The following is a 17,860-nucleotide window of genomic DNA, read 5'->3' as shown; positions in this document are numbered from 1 at the left end:
ACCCTGATTAAAAAACAGTTCGCGCAACAGCGGATGTTAAAATTTATCGAGTGTACGGACGAACAGGGAAATCGTCACCGGAGACCCGTCGGCCGGACGTGCGCAGTACCCGCGATGTCCGTCCGACCCCGGTGGCCACCCGTTCTCGCATGCAAACTATTGTCTAAGGCCGTCCGCCACCGTACTACATGATATGTAGTATACATTATATTGGTTTACCGTATTCTATGTGCGGTAAAAACCGAGAAAATTATTTTATTGTATTTTTTTTTTTTTTTCATTTTTCTTATTGACATAACTTTTTGCTGATTTTCCGATTATTCGGGTACAATTGTTACAAAAATGTATTCGTTTATTAATCGTTTACTCCTACGGTACACCGCATATCACATGCTCATGCCCCTCCCCCCCTACATCCGGTATAGGTCTGTAATAAACAGTGACTACAATATGACCGCCGCTCTATGCTACAGCATTACACTGCAGTGATTCATTAGTTACTATAATAAATTATGATTGATTCGTTTACACAGCGACAATCACAACCATCGTACAAAATGAATCGTCACTTATGGTTGATTTCACCAATTATGCATAAATCGTGATTACAGTGATCATGATGAATAAGTTAAACGTGATTAAATCTAACTTGGATTTCACCATGTCAATCACGGTTCCACAAATCGCGATTACGGTCTATTAGTCGGGAAAATAACTAATAATAGGGATCTTTTCCGTTAATGCATGCTTCATTTTTTGGTTTCCGTTAATTCACTACCGCACGATAATGTTCTATTGCTCTAAAAACTGTATCTTATCCGTCGGTTTTCGTTTGGGCGTTACTATGGTTAATTTTGACCTTTCTCGTAAGACATTTGCGCATTGTTCAATTGTTGGGTTATACATCATTTGCGCATTTACCGGATAAAATATTACACATCATTTGCGCATCAATATTATAGTAGAACTAAAAAATGCGTATATTGGCTTAAGTATACCTACCACCGGCGAAATAAATAGGCTTCGTTTTGTAAAAATAATTGGACATAACAATAAGCCAAGTACTGTTTTTTAATAATAATTTTAGTGCTTAATGTATTTATGTATTTATTTATATTTATTATCAATTAATTTAACTCGAACTATATATTATGTATATATTTTTTATTTATCTATAACTATAATTTGCTGAATTGATAGAACACAATTTTTTTAAATTCATTTATAATCAAATAATCAAATTTACAATAAATTATTTAAATCTTAAATTTTTAACTACAGAATAATTTGTAAATGCTTATTTAACAAAAACGTATGTCTATATTTTATTTTACACCCTTCTATTGTTCGTTATGTTAATGCGCTTATGACGTACGATATTTTGGCACAGACAAACAGACGATGCGCAAATGCATAACGGCCATCTTATCTGATCGCTTTAAATTATAAATAATTATAACCAATTTTATCGCTTATTGTTTTCTGCAAACAGCGCATTCGGCGGTCGATCATTAAATGGATTTGCGTAGGTTACGTACCATGAATTTTCTTACTTTAGCTGGTAAATACGATAACATAAGTTAGAATAAATCACATCAAATAAAGTTGGCTACTAATTATTAAATTTTCCTTTCCCTATGTTTCACCACTTTGATTGTATCCTTTGTCATTGTTATGAAGTCCAAAGTAGTGCAACATGTATTTTTAACGAAGCTTTTTTTTGTCAATAACTTCCAAAGTAGTACAATTTTTATTATATAATACCGCCATGACAATGGCTGCCCCGCTCTGTCTGAAACTATATTTATCGCATGTTTTTAATACAATAATAAAGCATAGTCGAATTCAATGGTAGATTAATTTTCATTAACTGTCTTGCGGGATTTTGTGATTGTTTTTGAAATAAATTATCACCTTTACTTTTATATTCACTTGATGTAGACGAAATTTAAGTATTGAGCTTTATTTGTACTTTCTGTTTAAGAATTACTCTTTGCAATTTTTGTCTCGTCAACTTTCTTTTCAAAGTATTTCTCATTTGATTTTTCGTGTTGATTTCCATTGATCCTATTACTGTTTTTCTCGATGTACGTTGGTCGATTAAAAAGTTATATTTTCTCACAGGTATTTTTTTTTATTCTTGGACAAATACAATTTTTGATATCTTTACACTTACATATTGCAATATTAATAAAATTTTACTACGACACACATTGACTAATTTTTTATCTAGTATTTCAGAATGGGATATAAGTAGATTTCAGAATTTTAAATTATATGCTTTTAACATAACTTTTATTCGTTTGCATTCACCGAAAGGTATAGAAGCTTTTATCTATACATTTTTAACTGTTAAAATTACAATCGTTTTTATTTCATTATATGTTATTATATTTATTTTTATGTTATTCAGTTATTTTATAGTTTTATTTTCATATTTTATTTTGTGCCGGATTTATTCGTAAAATTTATAAATTCTTTGTACGTTGGCAACGTACTATCTTCAATGTCACAAGAATCACCAAATCAAGAACATTTCCAATCGTTACGTAAGTACGTTCCATTTTTTGCAATACGTCCAACGACCGTTGGTTACATCTGATCGTCTTTAATCAACCAGTAGTGATTCCCTCACATTAGTTGTTCGCCTAATACATATTACAACAACGACAGTCGGCAGTATATATCTAATTATAATTTATATATTGGTAACCATTGTAAAAATAAAGTTACACCATTGAATAAAATATAAATATTAATTACAAGTATGATCACCCAAATATATCATGTACATTATAAACACCATATAAATCGTAGTGTATATTGTATTTATAAGTAGACAATATGCACTGATGTCACAGATTTATTTTCATATAATTTATTAACGTAATTAACGTATTTATGAACGTTGTGTTTAAATATATTTATAATTTATGTTTTTTCTTGATAAAATATATAATTTATAATTTAATTATAAATAAAAAAACATAAACACAACGCTTGACAACACCGCATATGATTCAAGACGTCTTGGAAAAAAAAACACCGTATTGCGCCATAGACATATATTATCTTAACATGTCTAAGTATCGCGCATAGCGCGTCGCGAAAGCTCACCACTCAAGGTCAGTTCGCATTGCTCCCAGTTATACGTCCTCGTTCGGTTTATTTTCGTCAACGCTCATCTCTTATCACCCAACGCATTCCGATATGCAGGCTGCCTCATCATGCCGAGAATACCCAAAGAATTCGCCACCAGTTTATTGTAGTATTATACACACAATCATAGGCGTGCGCAGACCTCTTTTTCAGGGTATGCAAAAGGCTGCTACTACCTACCCCCCCCCTAAACTGAAATTTAATTTAAGCGTTCGAAATTCTGGTCTTAATAACTATTTAATTTAAAATTTTAATTTTTTTTCCTGAAAAAAGTGACTGAATAGCCATTTCTTAATCATTATAACTGTCTTCATAATTAATTAAATAATTATTAAATTATGAAAAAAAAAAAAAAAAAATTAAATACATAACACTTGAAATGATTTGAGTAATACGTTTAAATAGGGTAAATAAATAAAAAAAAAATTGGTGCGTCGCGGGACGTACCGCAAAAGTGAGAACTATATTTTCAGATTAGATATTATGATGGCATGATATGATAAATGTAATTGATTATAAAATTGTATCAATGTTAAGTCATTATTTTATTATAAATGCAAAATATTATTACAATATAACAATCAAATATACATATGGTCATCTTAATATTAATTATTTTCTACTAATACAATGATAACACTTTCAATAGCTCGTGCAGGTTCTACATTAACTTTTAATTTATAAATTATCACATAAATATTAACTATTTTTTTCGGGTTCAACAGCAACGCTTTCAATATTTGGTACAAGTTCAACATCAACATTGTTATTATCTACGGGTTCAATCGTAATATTTTGTCTGTTTTCTAGTGAAATTGATGAAACAATGGGCTTATGATAACTATAATATGATATAAATGTTTTCGATTCAAGAGTATCGATAAATCGAGAGAAAACTGCATCTAATGTAGTGCCATATCTTGTTGTACATTGCAAGGGATCATTATTCATTGTCAAATTAAAATTTAAAAATTAAAAGTTTCTCACATAAAATAAAATTTAAAGCGGTGTCCGGCGATACGTAGTAATCCGCGCGGTATATTTTATATAATATTATCCGCGATATTACGCGCCGTGTATACACAGAGTTGTATAAAATGAAATGAAAAAAAATCTATGCTTGGCTGCTTGCGCGCACACAGATGCTGAAGAGGGGAGAGTAGCATCTGTTATGCGTGCGCCCCGCACCATGCCCCGTCATCGGACGGACGCGGATGCGGACGTTCAACGAAATAGATCCCCAACCAAGCGCGCGCAATAAAGTTCTCACTTTGAAAACGTAATTACATACTTAAATGAAAAACAAAATAAATTTAACAAATAAACAAAATTAATCATAAAATGATTCTGCGTACAGTAGAGTTCTTAATATCACCAATAATGTTTTTGGGATTTTAATTTATAGCTATTTCTTGTTTTGTAGTTGATAGCAATTTAATCTCGCTTGAATTATTGTACTTCTTAATTTCATTAACACATTAAATCGTTATAGCATATGATTTGTTTTTCAAAAATAAATTAAACTGTTTGGGACTAAATATAAAAATATGATAAAAATCATAATGTAATACAAAATCACATAACATACATAAGACCAAATATGTCACAATTTTCATTTATTTTTTGTAGTTTTAAAAAGAAGGCTCTATGTTTAGGGTATGCAGTTGCATACCCTGCATATCCCCTGCGCACGCCTATGCACACAATGTATGTTTTATACATTATAAATCCGTTTTATAGAATCTCTGCGATTTACACCGTTGTCGGGTGTATGGTCGACCGTCTACAACAGCGGAAATGGGTTCTGGGATGTTTTTAGCACTACTAACGGATCGATGTTTTTCCGATTTCTCTGTAAAGAACTGTCGATCGATTATTATTTTTTCTATCAACTGTGGACGTGGGGGTTCGGACGTTTTTAGTTGTACGTGATACTGCCGATGAATGTATGTTTTTCTAATTTTTCTTAACAACGTAAAGCTTATGGTATTTATTATAGGCGCAATTAGAGTAAAAAAATTGGGGGGCTTCAGCCCCTCACATAAATTTTTCAATTACCGCCTCTCAGAAGTTTCTTTTCCACCCTTTACCCTCTATAAAAAATGTGATTATTGAATGGCAAGCAGTGCTCGACTTGAAATGTATTTTATTCGTTTTTTCAGTAGTAATCACATATTTTTTTTTTATTTATTAATGTAATAGTATACAGTTCTGTATGATTTTTTTGGGGGGGGGATTTGAATGTTTTTGAGGGGGCTTAGCTCTTTTAGCCCCCCAATCGCGCCTATGTTATTCATCAAAAGGGAAACATAAAATAACTAAATCTACAACAAAGTAACACACGTGCAGCTGATCCAGTCTCTGGTTCCTTATTACAGATATACGCCCTTTATATAGGTACTATCGACCTGTGTTAATGGGATCAATGCACATCATGGATTTGTAACACGTTAATGTTCATTACCTATATAAGTTACCTTACTGCTAAAATGATTAGTTATGCAGATAAAACTGTTATTATTCTTTTATCCAATAAGGACATCAAAACTCCGATTCTAATATTCTATTAAAAATGTTAATAATTGGTTTTACAACCTACTAGAACTTAATTACGAATGAACCTAGATATGTATATTTCAATATTGTTATAAAACTAACTAGCAATAATTATGAAATATGAACACATACAACAAAATGTAAGGTAATTGTATTAACTGTATATCACTGGATCAAGTTATTATAAAGTATAATCATAGATATCAAATTAAGATAAAATAATATAAAATAATTTAATGAATCCGATAAGAAAATTCTTCTATATATTTCATGAGGTTAGATTTATTTTTATTGTTAACAAAATGCGCCCAACATATATTTTATTGGTAAAACCTATATCAGCTAGTATATTTATGGTATTAGTATTTTAAATAGGTAGCATTTGATTTGTATATTTATTAACTTAAAATTACACTAAAATGGCTAATTAAATTTGTATTATTGAAACCACTTTTCTGTATTTTTAGAACTCTATGTATCTAGCCTTCATAATTTTATTGTAAAAATATTTTAATGAGTTTGTACAGATCTAAGCATAACATTGTCTGGGTAAAGCATTTGTGTTTTACTCGTTACATACAAAATATTAATATTTGTGTACCTACATTTTTAAAAAAAAAACTTGGTTTAAATAGCTACATATCAAATTCTACCCATGGGTATATTCATATATTTATAATTGTAATATATATGTTTTTAAGTCTTTTATTAGAAATACAGAATTTTCTGAAATTTAATTATTGAAATTATATTAATATCAACTAAATAATTATTTATAGTAATTTATACTTGTAAAATCAATAATTTATTTTGTTTCATTTAAGATAGTTTATTGATTACTTTCTTGTATCTTGATTATTATTTCTATTTTCTATATATATAAATATATATATAGTATGCATTTTTTAATAATTTATTTTATGTTATTATAAATTTTTAACGTTTTAATTTTTTATTTTATTTTAATATTATAGTAACAGTAAAGTGATTTTTAAATAAAATATACAATATTATAATCAATGGTTAACCAGTAGATACTTTATATACATTTTTTTTGTCCCAAATGCTTTCTATATAGATATTTATTTTTGATTGGTTTGTAATTGAATTACGTAATATTTTAATATTTTCAATAAATGTAAAATGTATACACATAAAAACAAAAAAAAAAAAAATGAATATGGATATTTTCTTTATTTTTAAAATAAATGACATTAATATGAGGACAATAGGAATGGATATCAAAATATGTTCACACTGTTAAATAAATAATGAATGAATAAAATCTATACATAATCTAAATTCAATGGACATTAAAAATTAAGACACATATTAGGGGATGACACACTAGAATATAATATAAATAATATAAATGTAATATAAATTATAAAATTAAGACTTCAGAAAAAAAATGTATGTAAATCTCAATTATAGTTTTATAATTAAAAGAAAACATTAGTATACTATTATAGTATAGATCAGTAAAAAAAATGATAAAACTAATAAAAAAAAAAAAAAAAAAATATAAATAAGTGTATTAAGTATGATTTCATATCAAGTTGTAATTAACCTTTATATTAAAATAACTTTATTCAAGTGGGAAAAACAATGGAAGATACTTCTCATAATATTCTTTGTCTTCATCAAGAAATACGCAGAAGATTATACGTTCAATCTGAAAAAAAAAGTTTAAAATTGAGTGTTTGTTTATAACCATACAAAAAAAAAAAAAAAAAAAAAAAATAACATAAAACCTTTTCAGATATTTTTATAAATACCCAAATAAGAGTACACAAATGATTTACTACTAAATTGATAATAAACTGTTAATAATAACATTAAAAAAGGTACACCTAACATTAATATTATTAGAAAATTAAGAAGACATTTAAATTTATTTCCCATCATAAAAATTTAAATTAGTTATGCATTTATATTTATTATAATAATAAAAATATAACTCAATATAGAGTATATTAAAAAAATACTAATTACAAATGTCTTAACTAAACAAAACTTAATCAAATTTATACAAATGTAAACACATTTAATGAATCATGAATTATAAAAAACAAAAATGTTCTATTGTTAATAATTAAAAATAATAAGAAAACATTATTAAATATATACATTGCTACCAGATAATTCTTATAGCATCAATATAAATAATAAAAATAATATAAGTTTTTTCTGAAGTATTATTGTATAATACATATGAATAAACAGTTAAGATTTTTAAAATCATTATAACATAATTAAAATATTTATACTGAATATAAAAATGAAATGAAAGAATATTAATTATATTTATTTACAATTTTTTAAAAAATAGAAAATTTAATTTAATAAAATAATTGAAGTTTTAAAAAGCAGTCAATTTTTTAAGTGTTTTTGTCCATATAAATATATATTACAAGCAAGAACTTTTATTTAAATTATATTAATACTGTAAGAAATATTTAAGAATTTGAATTAATTAATTATACATATATTTTCCTATCAAAAAGATTATATTGAACATATTTAAATATATATAAAAAAATTTATAGTTAAAACTCACCATGAATTAACAAATTATGAATATTTAAAGCTTTAATTTGGAATCTTAAAACACTTAGTATTAAGCTCTATATAATGAGTTATTTTTAAAAAGAAAAGAGCTAGTTAACTGTAATAACATTAATATGTTTTTTTCTTAAAAATTACATTAAACAGTATTATTAATAGTTTATAATTTAATATGTAAATGCAATCAACAAATTAATTTAATCGATGTAGTTAAGATTTACCAAATTATGATCATGTTCTAAAAAGTCCCTTATAACTCTCAATGCAACTATAGCTGCTTCTTCTTGTGGATAACCTAAATATTTAAAAATAATATAATATATATATATATATATATATAATATAATTATAAAATGAAAAAAAAAGACAATTATGTTATATTTACCATAAACACCAGTTGAAATGCACGGAAAAGCCTGAAACGTATAAATTATTAATATTAAATATTTATTATTTATAAATATTAATTATTTAAGTGTAAATGAGAAACAACTTTTAAAAACTATGGACCAAATACTCACAATTGTTCTTAACTTTTTTTCAACAGCTAAATTCAAGCAACTTTCATATGCTGTTTGTAGTTTGTCTTGTTGTTCTCCTCTTGGTCCAACTGTATGAATAACATCTAAAATAATAATTTACATATTTATCAATTATAATTTATTGATGTTCAAGTACTACCAACTAGAGGCAATTCTTCGTTCAAAAACTTTTTCCACAGATACCATTAGCAATCTCACTTACACTTATTTTAAATATTGTTTTTTATAGATTATGTAAAACAATTTAAAAAATTAAAAAAAAAAATTCTATATATAAATCATCTTATAATTGAATATTGAAGGTATTGAAATTGTTTTCTTTCTTAATTTTTTTTTTTGGAGTTTCTTATTTATTAATCAAGTATTTAAGAAATAATTATAAATCTTAGAGTTATAAACAAGTTTAATTCATAATATATATTCAAATACTTATACTGTAAATGAAAAACTAAATTCAAAGGATTAAAAATTAATCATAACTTAGTATTTATAAAACTAATTTATTACCATTATATTTTAAAATTTACTTCAATTTTTTAAGTATTAACATCTTGTGTATATTGTATATAATCAAAACATTAATTGAAATGTTTGATTGTGTACATACACTTTCATCAATTAACAAAGTTTTTCTAAAATGTGGATTTTTTAAAATTGTTAAATAAACTTTTAATTTTTTATACTTGAATTATTTAATTATATATATATTAAGTTATTAAAAATAATAAGTATTAAATTCTAATAAATTCTTTATAAACAAGATCTATGATTACCTAATAATAACTATAATGAAATTAATGCATGTTATAATTATAAATTAAAACCTACACTTTGCTGGAAGCTTATATCCTTTAGTGATTTTAGCGCAACCCATTTTACATCCATTCAATGTTAAACATTCTTCCTTGAGCTTACTTCCAGCAGCTCTATGAATAGCACCGTCAACTATAAATTAATGTAAATAAATTATACAAATATTTAACTTGTAAATAAACATTAATGTTGTATTTGCACATACCTCCACCACCACCAATCAATTCATTATTGGCTGCATTCACAATTACATCCAAAGCCAGTTTAGTAATATCGCCTTGATAAATAGAGACTTTATCATTTAATTTCTTATTAACATTTGGTTTTGGACCATTGAGAGATTTTAAAACACTGGGTCTAACTATAAATAAACAATAAATATGATTGTAGGCAAGTTATACTCAATTTAAATTAATTCATATGAAAATTGTAGCAATATTTATTTATAAATAAAATGAGTTAATATTAATATCCATCCCATTATATATTTTAATTTGCAAAGCTTAAGTTATTATTATAATAAAAAATATAATATATTTCTTCATAAAAATTGCAAAATAACAGATTTTTGATGCAAATAAAAAAATAAAAAACCAAAATATTTTTATGTTGTTTAGCATAAGTAATATGAAAGTTTTTTATTTTTTAAACATGCATTTTCTATTTATACTATTTATAAAATATGTAAATAAATAGTTTATATATAGAAATAAATAAATAAATTCTTAGTCTGAAGTATTATTTTAATGGTTCAGTATGACTGATTTCAAACTAAAAATGTACTTATGTACATATACTATTTATTTATATACTCATTTATGAGTAATAACAATTTACTAGTTTTTATTTTTTTTTTTATTATATGATCAAAAATGTTCATTAGTATATAAAAACCAATGAATTAGTAGATGTAGTTAAAATATTTTTTTAAAAAAAGTTTCATAATTAATGAACACTACTCATTTCCTTGTCATAGAATGTAAATATAATTAAAATTATTTTTTTTTTTTTTATAATTAAGTGGTTTTCAGATCATTTACAACATTTATACATATATTATTTCAAATATCTGGTTGAAAATGATTATATTCCACAAGTAAGCAAAACATGTAATATTTTTTTGTTTGATAATCATCTGTAATTTAAATGATTATGTGAAGTAACCTACCTAATGTCAATTATGAAATATTTCTGAAACAGATATAGAAAATGAATGAATGATTTAATATACAGGTTCAGTAAAAACTGATTACAAACACAAAAAATCAATACAATCATGTTATTGGAACAAAATCCTTTGGAATGGATCAGCCATATTAATAAATTGGAAATTTTAATAATTATTGAGAAAATGTTGTCACTTATATCACGAGAAAACATTAAATGAAAAAACCCTATCATCATTTCGAATAATTCCATTGCAGGAAAAAAGGATGTAGTAGTAGAAAAAGACGACCGAAGTACACGCAAATCTGAACAAATACATAGTAAAATGGTAAACTATTTAACACGACTCGCCGATCGGCCTATGAATCAAATGGCGTATACGGCGGTCCACCATTTTGAAGTCTCATGTACCACGGCACACACACACACACACACACACACACACACAGGAGAAAACGTAATAAAATATCAAAGGAGTAAAATATTTTATCTCGGGAATAACGTGAAACGTATTGGTGTACACGGTGTAACAAAACTCGACGACGACGACGACGAGATATAATAACTTGATGAAAAAAATGATTCGACCCAACCTAACCGGTGGAATCAATACGACGACGCAATAAGCCATGAACGCGAATCGGTGTCGGTTACCGAGAAGAACAAACGAGCAATTTGATGTGTTCGTGTGCTTACTCGTGCCGTTCAAAACCTGTTCGAAGTATATGGGCCATGTCGGTATGGAGTCCAAGCCGATTGTGGTCATTTTCGCGGAGTGCGCGGTAAAACGTATACTGTGAGAAAAAGTGTAAACGAGCGGACGTGCGGCAGACAAACGGAACGGGTGAGCGAACAAACTCCAATACAGTAGCGCGTTCATCTGACGTGCGCGCGATCGTTCGATAGTCAGTTGATGGGGACGACGTGTCGTCGCCGCCGGTCGGAGGTTATCGGCGATACGCGTATGACCGTATGTCGCGTAGGCCGTGTGGTGTCGGTTCCGCGGATAACGTGATTGTTGTGGACGACCAGACGTCTATTACCCGTTTTGTGTTATCCACGGGATCCAACCACAGCCGTGTTATATGTTTTAACAACCACAATCTTATCGACGGACAACGAGAGATAACGACGACGACGACGACGACCTAGCTTTGCCCCTCCGTGATAACGCACGTTCGTCGAAAAACATCGTTGTCGTCCGAGTGCCAGCCCGTACGCAGTACGCAAAACCGCACACACGCACCCAACGAGCACGGTCAGTCGCGTTCGTCACGTCACCGTGAAAACCGATTCTTACCGAGCCCACCGCCTTCGTCGCGTCTCCACGACCGTCAGTCGCTCCGTACGTTCCCGGGTCCCGAGCACACGCCCACTCTTAGTCACAGCCATGGTGAGTACATACCGAAGGCCCGTAGCTATCGCGTTAAACGCTATCGTAACGTCTTCGCTTTATCCCTTGTCGGACGCAATTCTCGTTCGATTTTTAGTACCAACAGGCGTAAGCGCATTACGTGGTTTGGCTAGAGCGTCGAGAAGGTTTTCTCGCCGTTTTCACACGTCATCTGTGACCGGTCGATAAGGGTGAATAATATCAATCGCAATATAACATAACAAAATCTATATATTCGCTCGTTTTTATTCCATGGGATGTCCCTTCATAATTATTATTTATTAAGTTTTGAGAAGCATAATTATGATTTATGATTTCAAAATTCAATGCTCATAATAAATAGATATTTAATAATATTTTTTATTTGTAATAATTCCTTTGTTGCCATTAATTACCTAATATCATTATTTTTGGGCAATATTTACATAGTTTCCCCTTTTAGTAGCTTTTCTACTTATCAGAATATTACCGACCATTAAGTATAACAATTTATATTACTCATTCTTATATAATATCATTAACACCCTATATATGAATATGTGATAAAATACCGTAGTGTTTATGACTTAAAAACAGTATCTATATTTAATTTTGCCTCATAATTTGTCTTACAGTTACCATTGTGTCAAAGTATAACGTTCGTATTGTAAATTAGTATATATTTAATATTAAAAAAAATATAGTATATAAAAATAACAACTTATAAAAATTAAATACATAAGTACTTATGAATTATAATTAATTTTTAATTTTAATACATTTTACTCTGCATATTTTGTGGGGTTTTTTTTTTTTTTAACTAAAATGCATACATATTAAAGTCATTTTAAGAGTATTAACATTAGAAAAACTCTGGAGATTATATATTGTATGTCCACATCATAAAATGTTTTCAATTATTTTGGTTTATTAAAGGAATGTTTATAATAATAATAATAATAATATTATTATAGGAATGTTGGAATGTTAAAGTATCTATTTTATTAGTTTTATTGTTTTATTGCCTTATTCATTTTATACTTTGAATTATGGTAGTTAAATTATATATTTTAAAAATTTTTTTGAAGTGTATACCGAACGAAAATAATTTTTAGATAGAAATTAAATACTATCTATTTGAAAATACTTATTTATACATTTAGATAATTTATTTAATATATCTCATTGTAAACAATATAACGTTAATATATATATAATATGGCTTATCTGAGATTTATAAAACTAATTATTAATGGAAGAGGGGAATTTCAAAATTTTTTAAAACTATTATAGATACCAAGTTTTATTTTTATTCCTATAAATTAATTAGTTTTTGCATATATATAGAAAATATAACTCAAAATAAGAAAGAATAAAACTTCTAGGATATATAATACTACAGTCAGGTTAGGTATAGAAATAGATGAATGATATTGCTGTATTCATTTTTAAAAACTTGAAACAAATAAATAATTTGTCTAGAAAAAACTTACGAAAAAATGATTCTGAGCGAAGAAAGTTTGAAAAATCAGTTAGTTTTTCTAAATATGGTTTTAAAGTAGAAGATTTATATTTCTTAACAAGGATGTTAAAATTTAATGTTCTAACTTCACAAATATAAAAAAAAAAGGCATCTAGCATTTGGAATATTCAAGAATTTCAAATGCCTATAACAACATAAATTTTGTTAAAATCTTTTGTAATTGTGGAATGTCCAATATAATTTAATTTAAATTTGTTGAAATATCTGATTTTGTCAACATTTCACTTTGTTATACTTATAAAACCTTGTTGCAACTTTTGAGTATCATTTTTTTTTTTTTTTTACTATCATAGAAATATGATGAAAATTTTAGTAACAAATTGAAAGTGATCTAAATTGAAAAAATAAATCTTAAATTAAAATATATTTTATGATTTATCATCTCTTTAAATATTTTAAACACCTAAAAATGTTAAAAAATCTTGTAAAATATAAGAAATGAGGATTTTGATTCTTGCAATATTTTATGATGGAATTTGTTATATTTGTCAATAAAAATTCATAGAATTGTAATTGTCTAATTGAAACTAAATTTCAGTGAATTCTGTGAGAACTTGTTAGAATAAAATTATTTTTTTATAATTATTAATTAATTTAGGTGTCTATAAAGTGATCTAATTTTAGTTACATTATTTTTAATATTAAAATCGTATTTATCAAACTTTAATTTAACAAGTTAATACTTAAAATTGTTTAAAAATATATTGTTAAAATAATTCTTAATTTTTATAGCTTATTCGAATAAATATTTTATTGGTATTTTTAGTATACATTTAAAGAAAATAAATTATAATTTAAATAATTTATAATTAAAAATTTATATTCTGTTAATATATAAAAGTAATCTTGTGATTCAATATTAAAAAAAGAATTACTTATTTTATTTATAACAAAAATATTTATATCATTGTCAAATATCAAATATCTAAATATTTTTTTTGAATACTTAAAAAAAAAATTTCTTTATTTTCAAGCAAATGTATTTTGGATCATTTCAAAATTAATTGACATTACTAGAATTTAATCTATTAATAATGTTGTCACTGAAAATATCTATGATTTAAATTACACTTTTTTTTAAAAATACAATTAAAAAATTTGATTTTATCAATTTTAAAGTTTCTATTGACTTTAATTTTAATTTAACCAAACATTGTTTGTCTATTTTATTATTTTAAACTATTATTTTGTATGACACATTGATGTTAGAATTTGTTTTAATATTTAGCTATTTTTTTATGTGTTATGAATTTAGAAATACATAGTTTGCATTAAAGTTCTATTTTGTTTCAACATGATATCAAATTTGAATATGACAGATATCCAAAATCTATAGTACATTTAATAATTTATTTGAATTAAATCAAGTTGTTAGTTCTATTTAATATTATACAATTATGTGAAAGAAATTACATCCTATTATTAATATTTTCTTATTTTATTTATTATTAAAAATTCTTAAAATTTTATTTTATTTGTGTAATATTCATTTATAATAACTATAGTTAATATAAATCATAATTATAATCATTATCATAATTAAGATACAATACAGAAGATTAATTTTAATATTTTTGTTTGTATTGTATGAATAATAAATAATTAAATAATTATAATTATTTATATTAAATATTTTAATCAAATTAAAATAAACTATTTTATATGTATATTTTTTAAATAAGTGAAATAAAATAAAACTTATTTATTTCTTTATTGTGTTTAACAATTGTTTAATATACAATTTTGAAAATAATTCATTTTTATGTATATTTTTTTTCTGAAACAATAAATAACAAGCAAATAAGTAAAGTAAACTTTGTTCTCATCTTATAATAAAAAAAAAAATTTAGGTAATATTATACTTGTCTGTATTTACAATAAAAAGTCAGTGGAGTATGATAAATGTATTATATATCATATAGTTATTATATTACATATATTACGTAATAGTAAAACAAACTTGATTTATACATTTATAGTTTTTTTATTTGATTAATACATTGAATTGTATTCTATGTATGTATAAATGATTAATTTATTAATATTATAAAATACAAATTTTCATTTTCAAATAATATTTTTTTATTTATAGTCTATGGGAGATAAAGTTACAAATATTTGGAAAAGAGCCAGCGATGAAGGTGAAAATAGGGAAGAAATTCCTTGGCATCTAAAATATGGTGGTAGAACACTTGGTACATTTGCAGGAATCGGTATGAAGTATAATTTGTTTTTTCATTTAATATAATTGCATAACTTTTTATTGATTTAAATTTAATATTGTTTTATTTTCAGTTAATATATTTACTGGTATTTGGAATGCAGTAGCAATATTGTTTTTAAATACTGATTGTGTGTTTGGTGGAGCTATTCAGCTGTATGTATAATAATTATCTATGAATTTTAAAATATTTTATTTATTTATTTAAAACTATATTAAATTTTAATCTAAAATTATATATTTTGTAATTTCAGACTTGTAGGATTCTTACTAATAGCATTAGAAGCACCTTTTCTTTGTGTATTTATTGATTATATGCAGCAAGTTAGTGATATTGCTGAAAGTAAACCATATTGGACTAGAGCTGTTTTCTATATCATGTAAGAAATATGTCGTAAAAGTTTTTAGTAAATTGATAGTTCTAACTTAATGATTTAATATATATTTATAATATATTATACAATTCTTTATTTATTTTATTTTTTTAATGTACTTTTTCAGAGTATCCATTATACCATTAATTCTTTGTTTCGGACCAAGTACACTTATTGCCAGTGCTTTAGTTTTTTGTACTGGTTTATTGTATGGTCTTATGTCGGTTGGAAAAAAGTAAGTTATTATCAATTATAATTTTATCCATTAAATTTATTAAATTTTCACATCTGTATAAATATTATATCAAATGAGTGCCATTAATATTTGTCAATTATGAATGAATATTATTGTTCTAAAAACACTGGCTTTTTGTTTTGTGTTTGTTCTAATACATACTTAATAGAGGATCTAGGGAAGACATGGGCGCAATAGCTTCTCCTGTTGATAACGTCTCTCAACCTATGGGCGGACATCACACAACATTCATGGATGATCCTGATGTGTGGCGTCCTACTTAAGGCAAACTTAAATAAATCTTTATAGTGTATTTTTGTTGCTTATATTATTGGATGGTTATTTATTTTAAATGTTGTATACAAATGCACATTAAATAGACCAGACAAATACTATTATATAGATTGTTGATGTATCACTTCTTTAGTTTTCATAATTTATTTGTAGTAACCAAGGTTCTATCACATTTGTTATAAAATATTTATAGATTTGATTTATGATCCTCAATTTATTAAACTGCACGTCCTAAAAACTAAATTTATTATTTAAACTATTTTATTTGTTGATTTAAAATTAATTAAAATGTTTGAAATTTATTTTTAATAGTATATTTTTATATTTACTCTTTTATTAATATTTTAATATTTGTTTTTAGAGCTTCAGCTGATCAAATGAAATCAACTGCATCTACGTTAGAGCCCTGAGTCATCCACAACATTAGTAGAAGAATATCATATTTAAGCCCCAAGGACTCACTTAAAACCAATTTAATATTAAGTTATTGATTCCTGAATGGTTACATAATCCTTATTGTCTACATGCATTCCAATATATCACGGTCTCTAAATTGATACTCATTTATTTTGGTACTCTATTGATGAAAATATTTAAGTCCCTTAATTTTCTTTTTAATTACCTTAATAACCTTAATTTTACCTTTTTTACTCATGGTTTTTGTTTTCTTAAGATTTTTATTATTCAATAAAATTAATGTATAACTATACTTAATAATTTGTTTTAAAATTCTCTGATCCCGTGAAATTTATTAACTAATACATCATGATAATTATCTTAATTATTATAAACCTTTTCAAATTTTATAAATTTTATTTAAATAATCTTTAAAAAATGACTACAGAATCTCTAATCACCTTGAAAATGTTTTTTATTTAATTGAATAATACTAATGATATGTAATTATAAACATAATTATATTAGTATTCATTTAAAAATTATAGGTACTCCATTATTTTATTTATTGTTTAAATTTATGGTTTAATGATTTATATGATACAGCAATCCCAAAAAAT

At 25.7% G+C, this 17,860-nt stretch overlaps 2 protein-coding genes across 3 annotated transcripts; one reads left to right on the top strand and one right to left on the bottom strand.

Moving 5' to 3' along the window:
* Positions 1–7,226: 7,226 nt before the first annotated feature.
* Positions 7,227–11,744, bottom strand: LOC112693987 (macro domain-containing protein CT2219-like). Its single transcript, XM_025569284.1, has 7 exons — positions 11,502–11,744; positions 9,844–9,999; positions 9,654–9,770; positions 8,805–8,908; positions 8,669–8,699; positions 8,505–8,578; positions 7,227–7,390 (listed from the first exon to the last, which is right to left on the bottom strand). Exons 1-7 carry the CDS (start codon positions 11,683–11,685, stop codon positions 7,304–7,306), a joined length of 753 nt encoding a protein of 250 aa, XP_025425069.1. The 5' UTR covers positions 11,686–11,744; the 3' UTR covers positions 7,227–7,303.
* Positions 11,745–11,933: 189 nt separating this feature from the next.
* On the top strand, positions 11,934–17,497 carry LOC112693995 (calcium channel flower). 2 transcript variants are annotated; one of them, XM_025569297.1, is made up of 7 exons: positions 11,934–12,198; positions 15,813–15,933; positions 16,016–16,097; positions 16,196–16,321; positions 16,443–16,550; positions 16,720–16,835; positions 17,206–17,497. In XM_025569297.1, the coding sequence occupies exons 1-6, from the start codon at positions 12,196–12,198 to the stop codon at positions 16,832–16,834; spliced, it is 555 nt and encodes a 184-aa protein (XP_025425082.1). In that variant the 5' UTR covers positions 11,934–12,195; the 3' UTR covers position 16,835; positions 17,206–17,497. The 2 variants fall into 2 exon arrangements, with proteins under 2 accessions (XP_025425082.1, XP_025425091.1); XM_025569306.1 differs by lacking the exon at positions 16,720–16,835 and having other exon boundaries at positions 11,940–12,198.
* Positions 17,498–17,860: the final 363 nt, after the last annotated feature.

The sequence above is a fragment of the Sipha flava genome, unplaced genomic scaffold, assembly GCF_003268045.1.
Source record: "Sipha flava isolate LNK unplaced genomic scaffold, YSA_version1 0_pilon_pilon, whole genome shotgun sequence".
Taxonomy (NCBI): Eukaryota; Metazoa; Arthropoda; class Insecta; order Hemiptera; family Aphididae; genus Sipha; species Sipha flava.
Note: the sequence above shows the minus strand (reverse complement) of the source record. Positions and strands in the feature narration are given on the sequence as shown.

Excerpts from the sequence above, each read along its gene's own strand:
- LOC112693987 (XM_025569284.1), bottom strand. The coding sequence starts at position 11,685 with ATGAACGCGCTACTGTATTGGAGTTTGTTCGCTCACCCGTTCCGTTTG. Across the intron at positions 8,579-8,668 it reads CATTTCAACTGGTGTTTATG|GTTATCCACAAGAAGAAGCA; the intron begins GTAAATATAACA and ends TTAAATATTTAG. Across the intron at positions 7,391-8,504 it reads TAGAACATGATCATAATTTG|ATTGAACGTATAATCTTCTG; the intron begins GTAAATCTTAAC and ends TTTTTTTTTCAG.
- LOC112693995 (XM_025569297.1), top strand. Across the intron at positions 16,322-16,442 it reads AGAGCTGTTTTCTATATCAT|AGTATCCATTATACCATTAA; the intron begins GTAAGAAATATG and ends GTACTTTTTCAG. Across the intron at positions 16,551-16,719 it reads CTTATGTCGGTTGGAAAAAA|AGGATCTAGGGAAGACATGG; the intron begins GTAAGTTATTAT and ends CATACTTAATAG.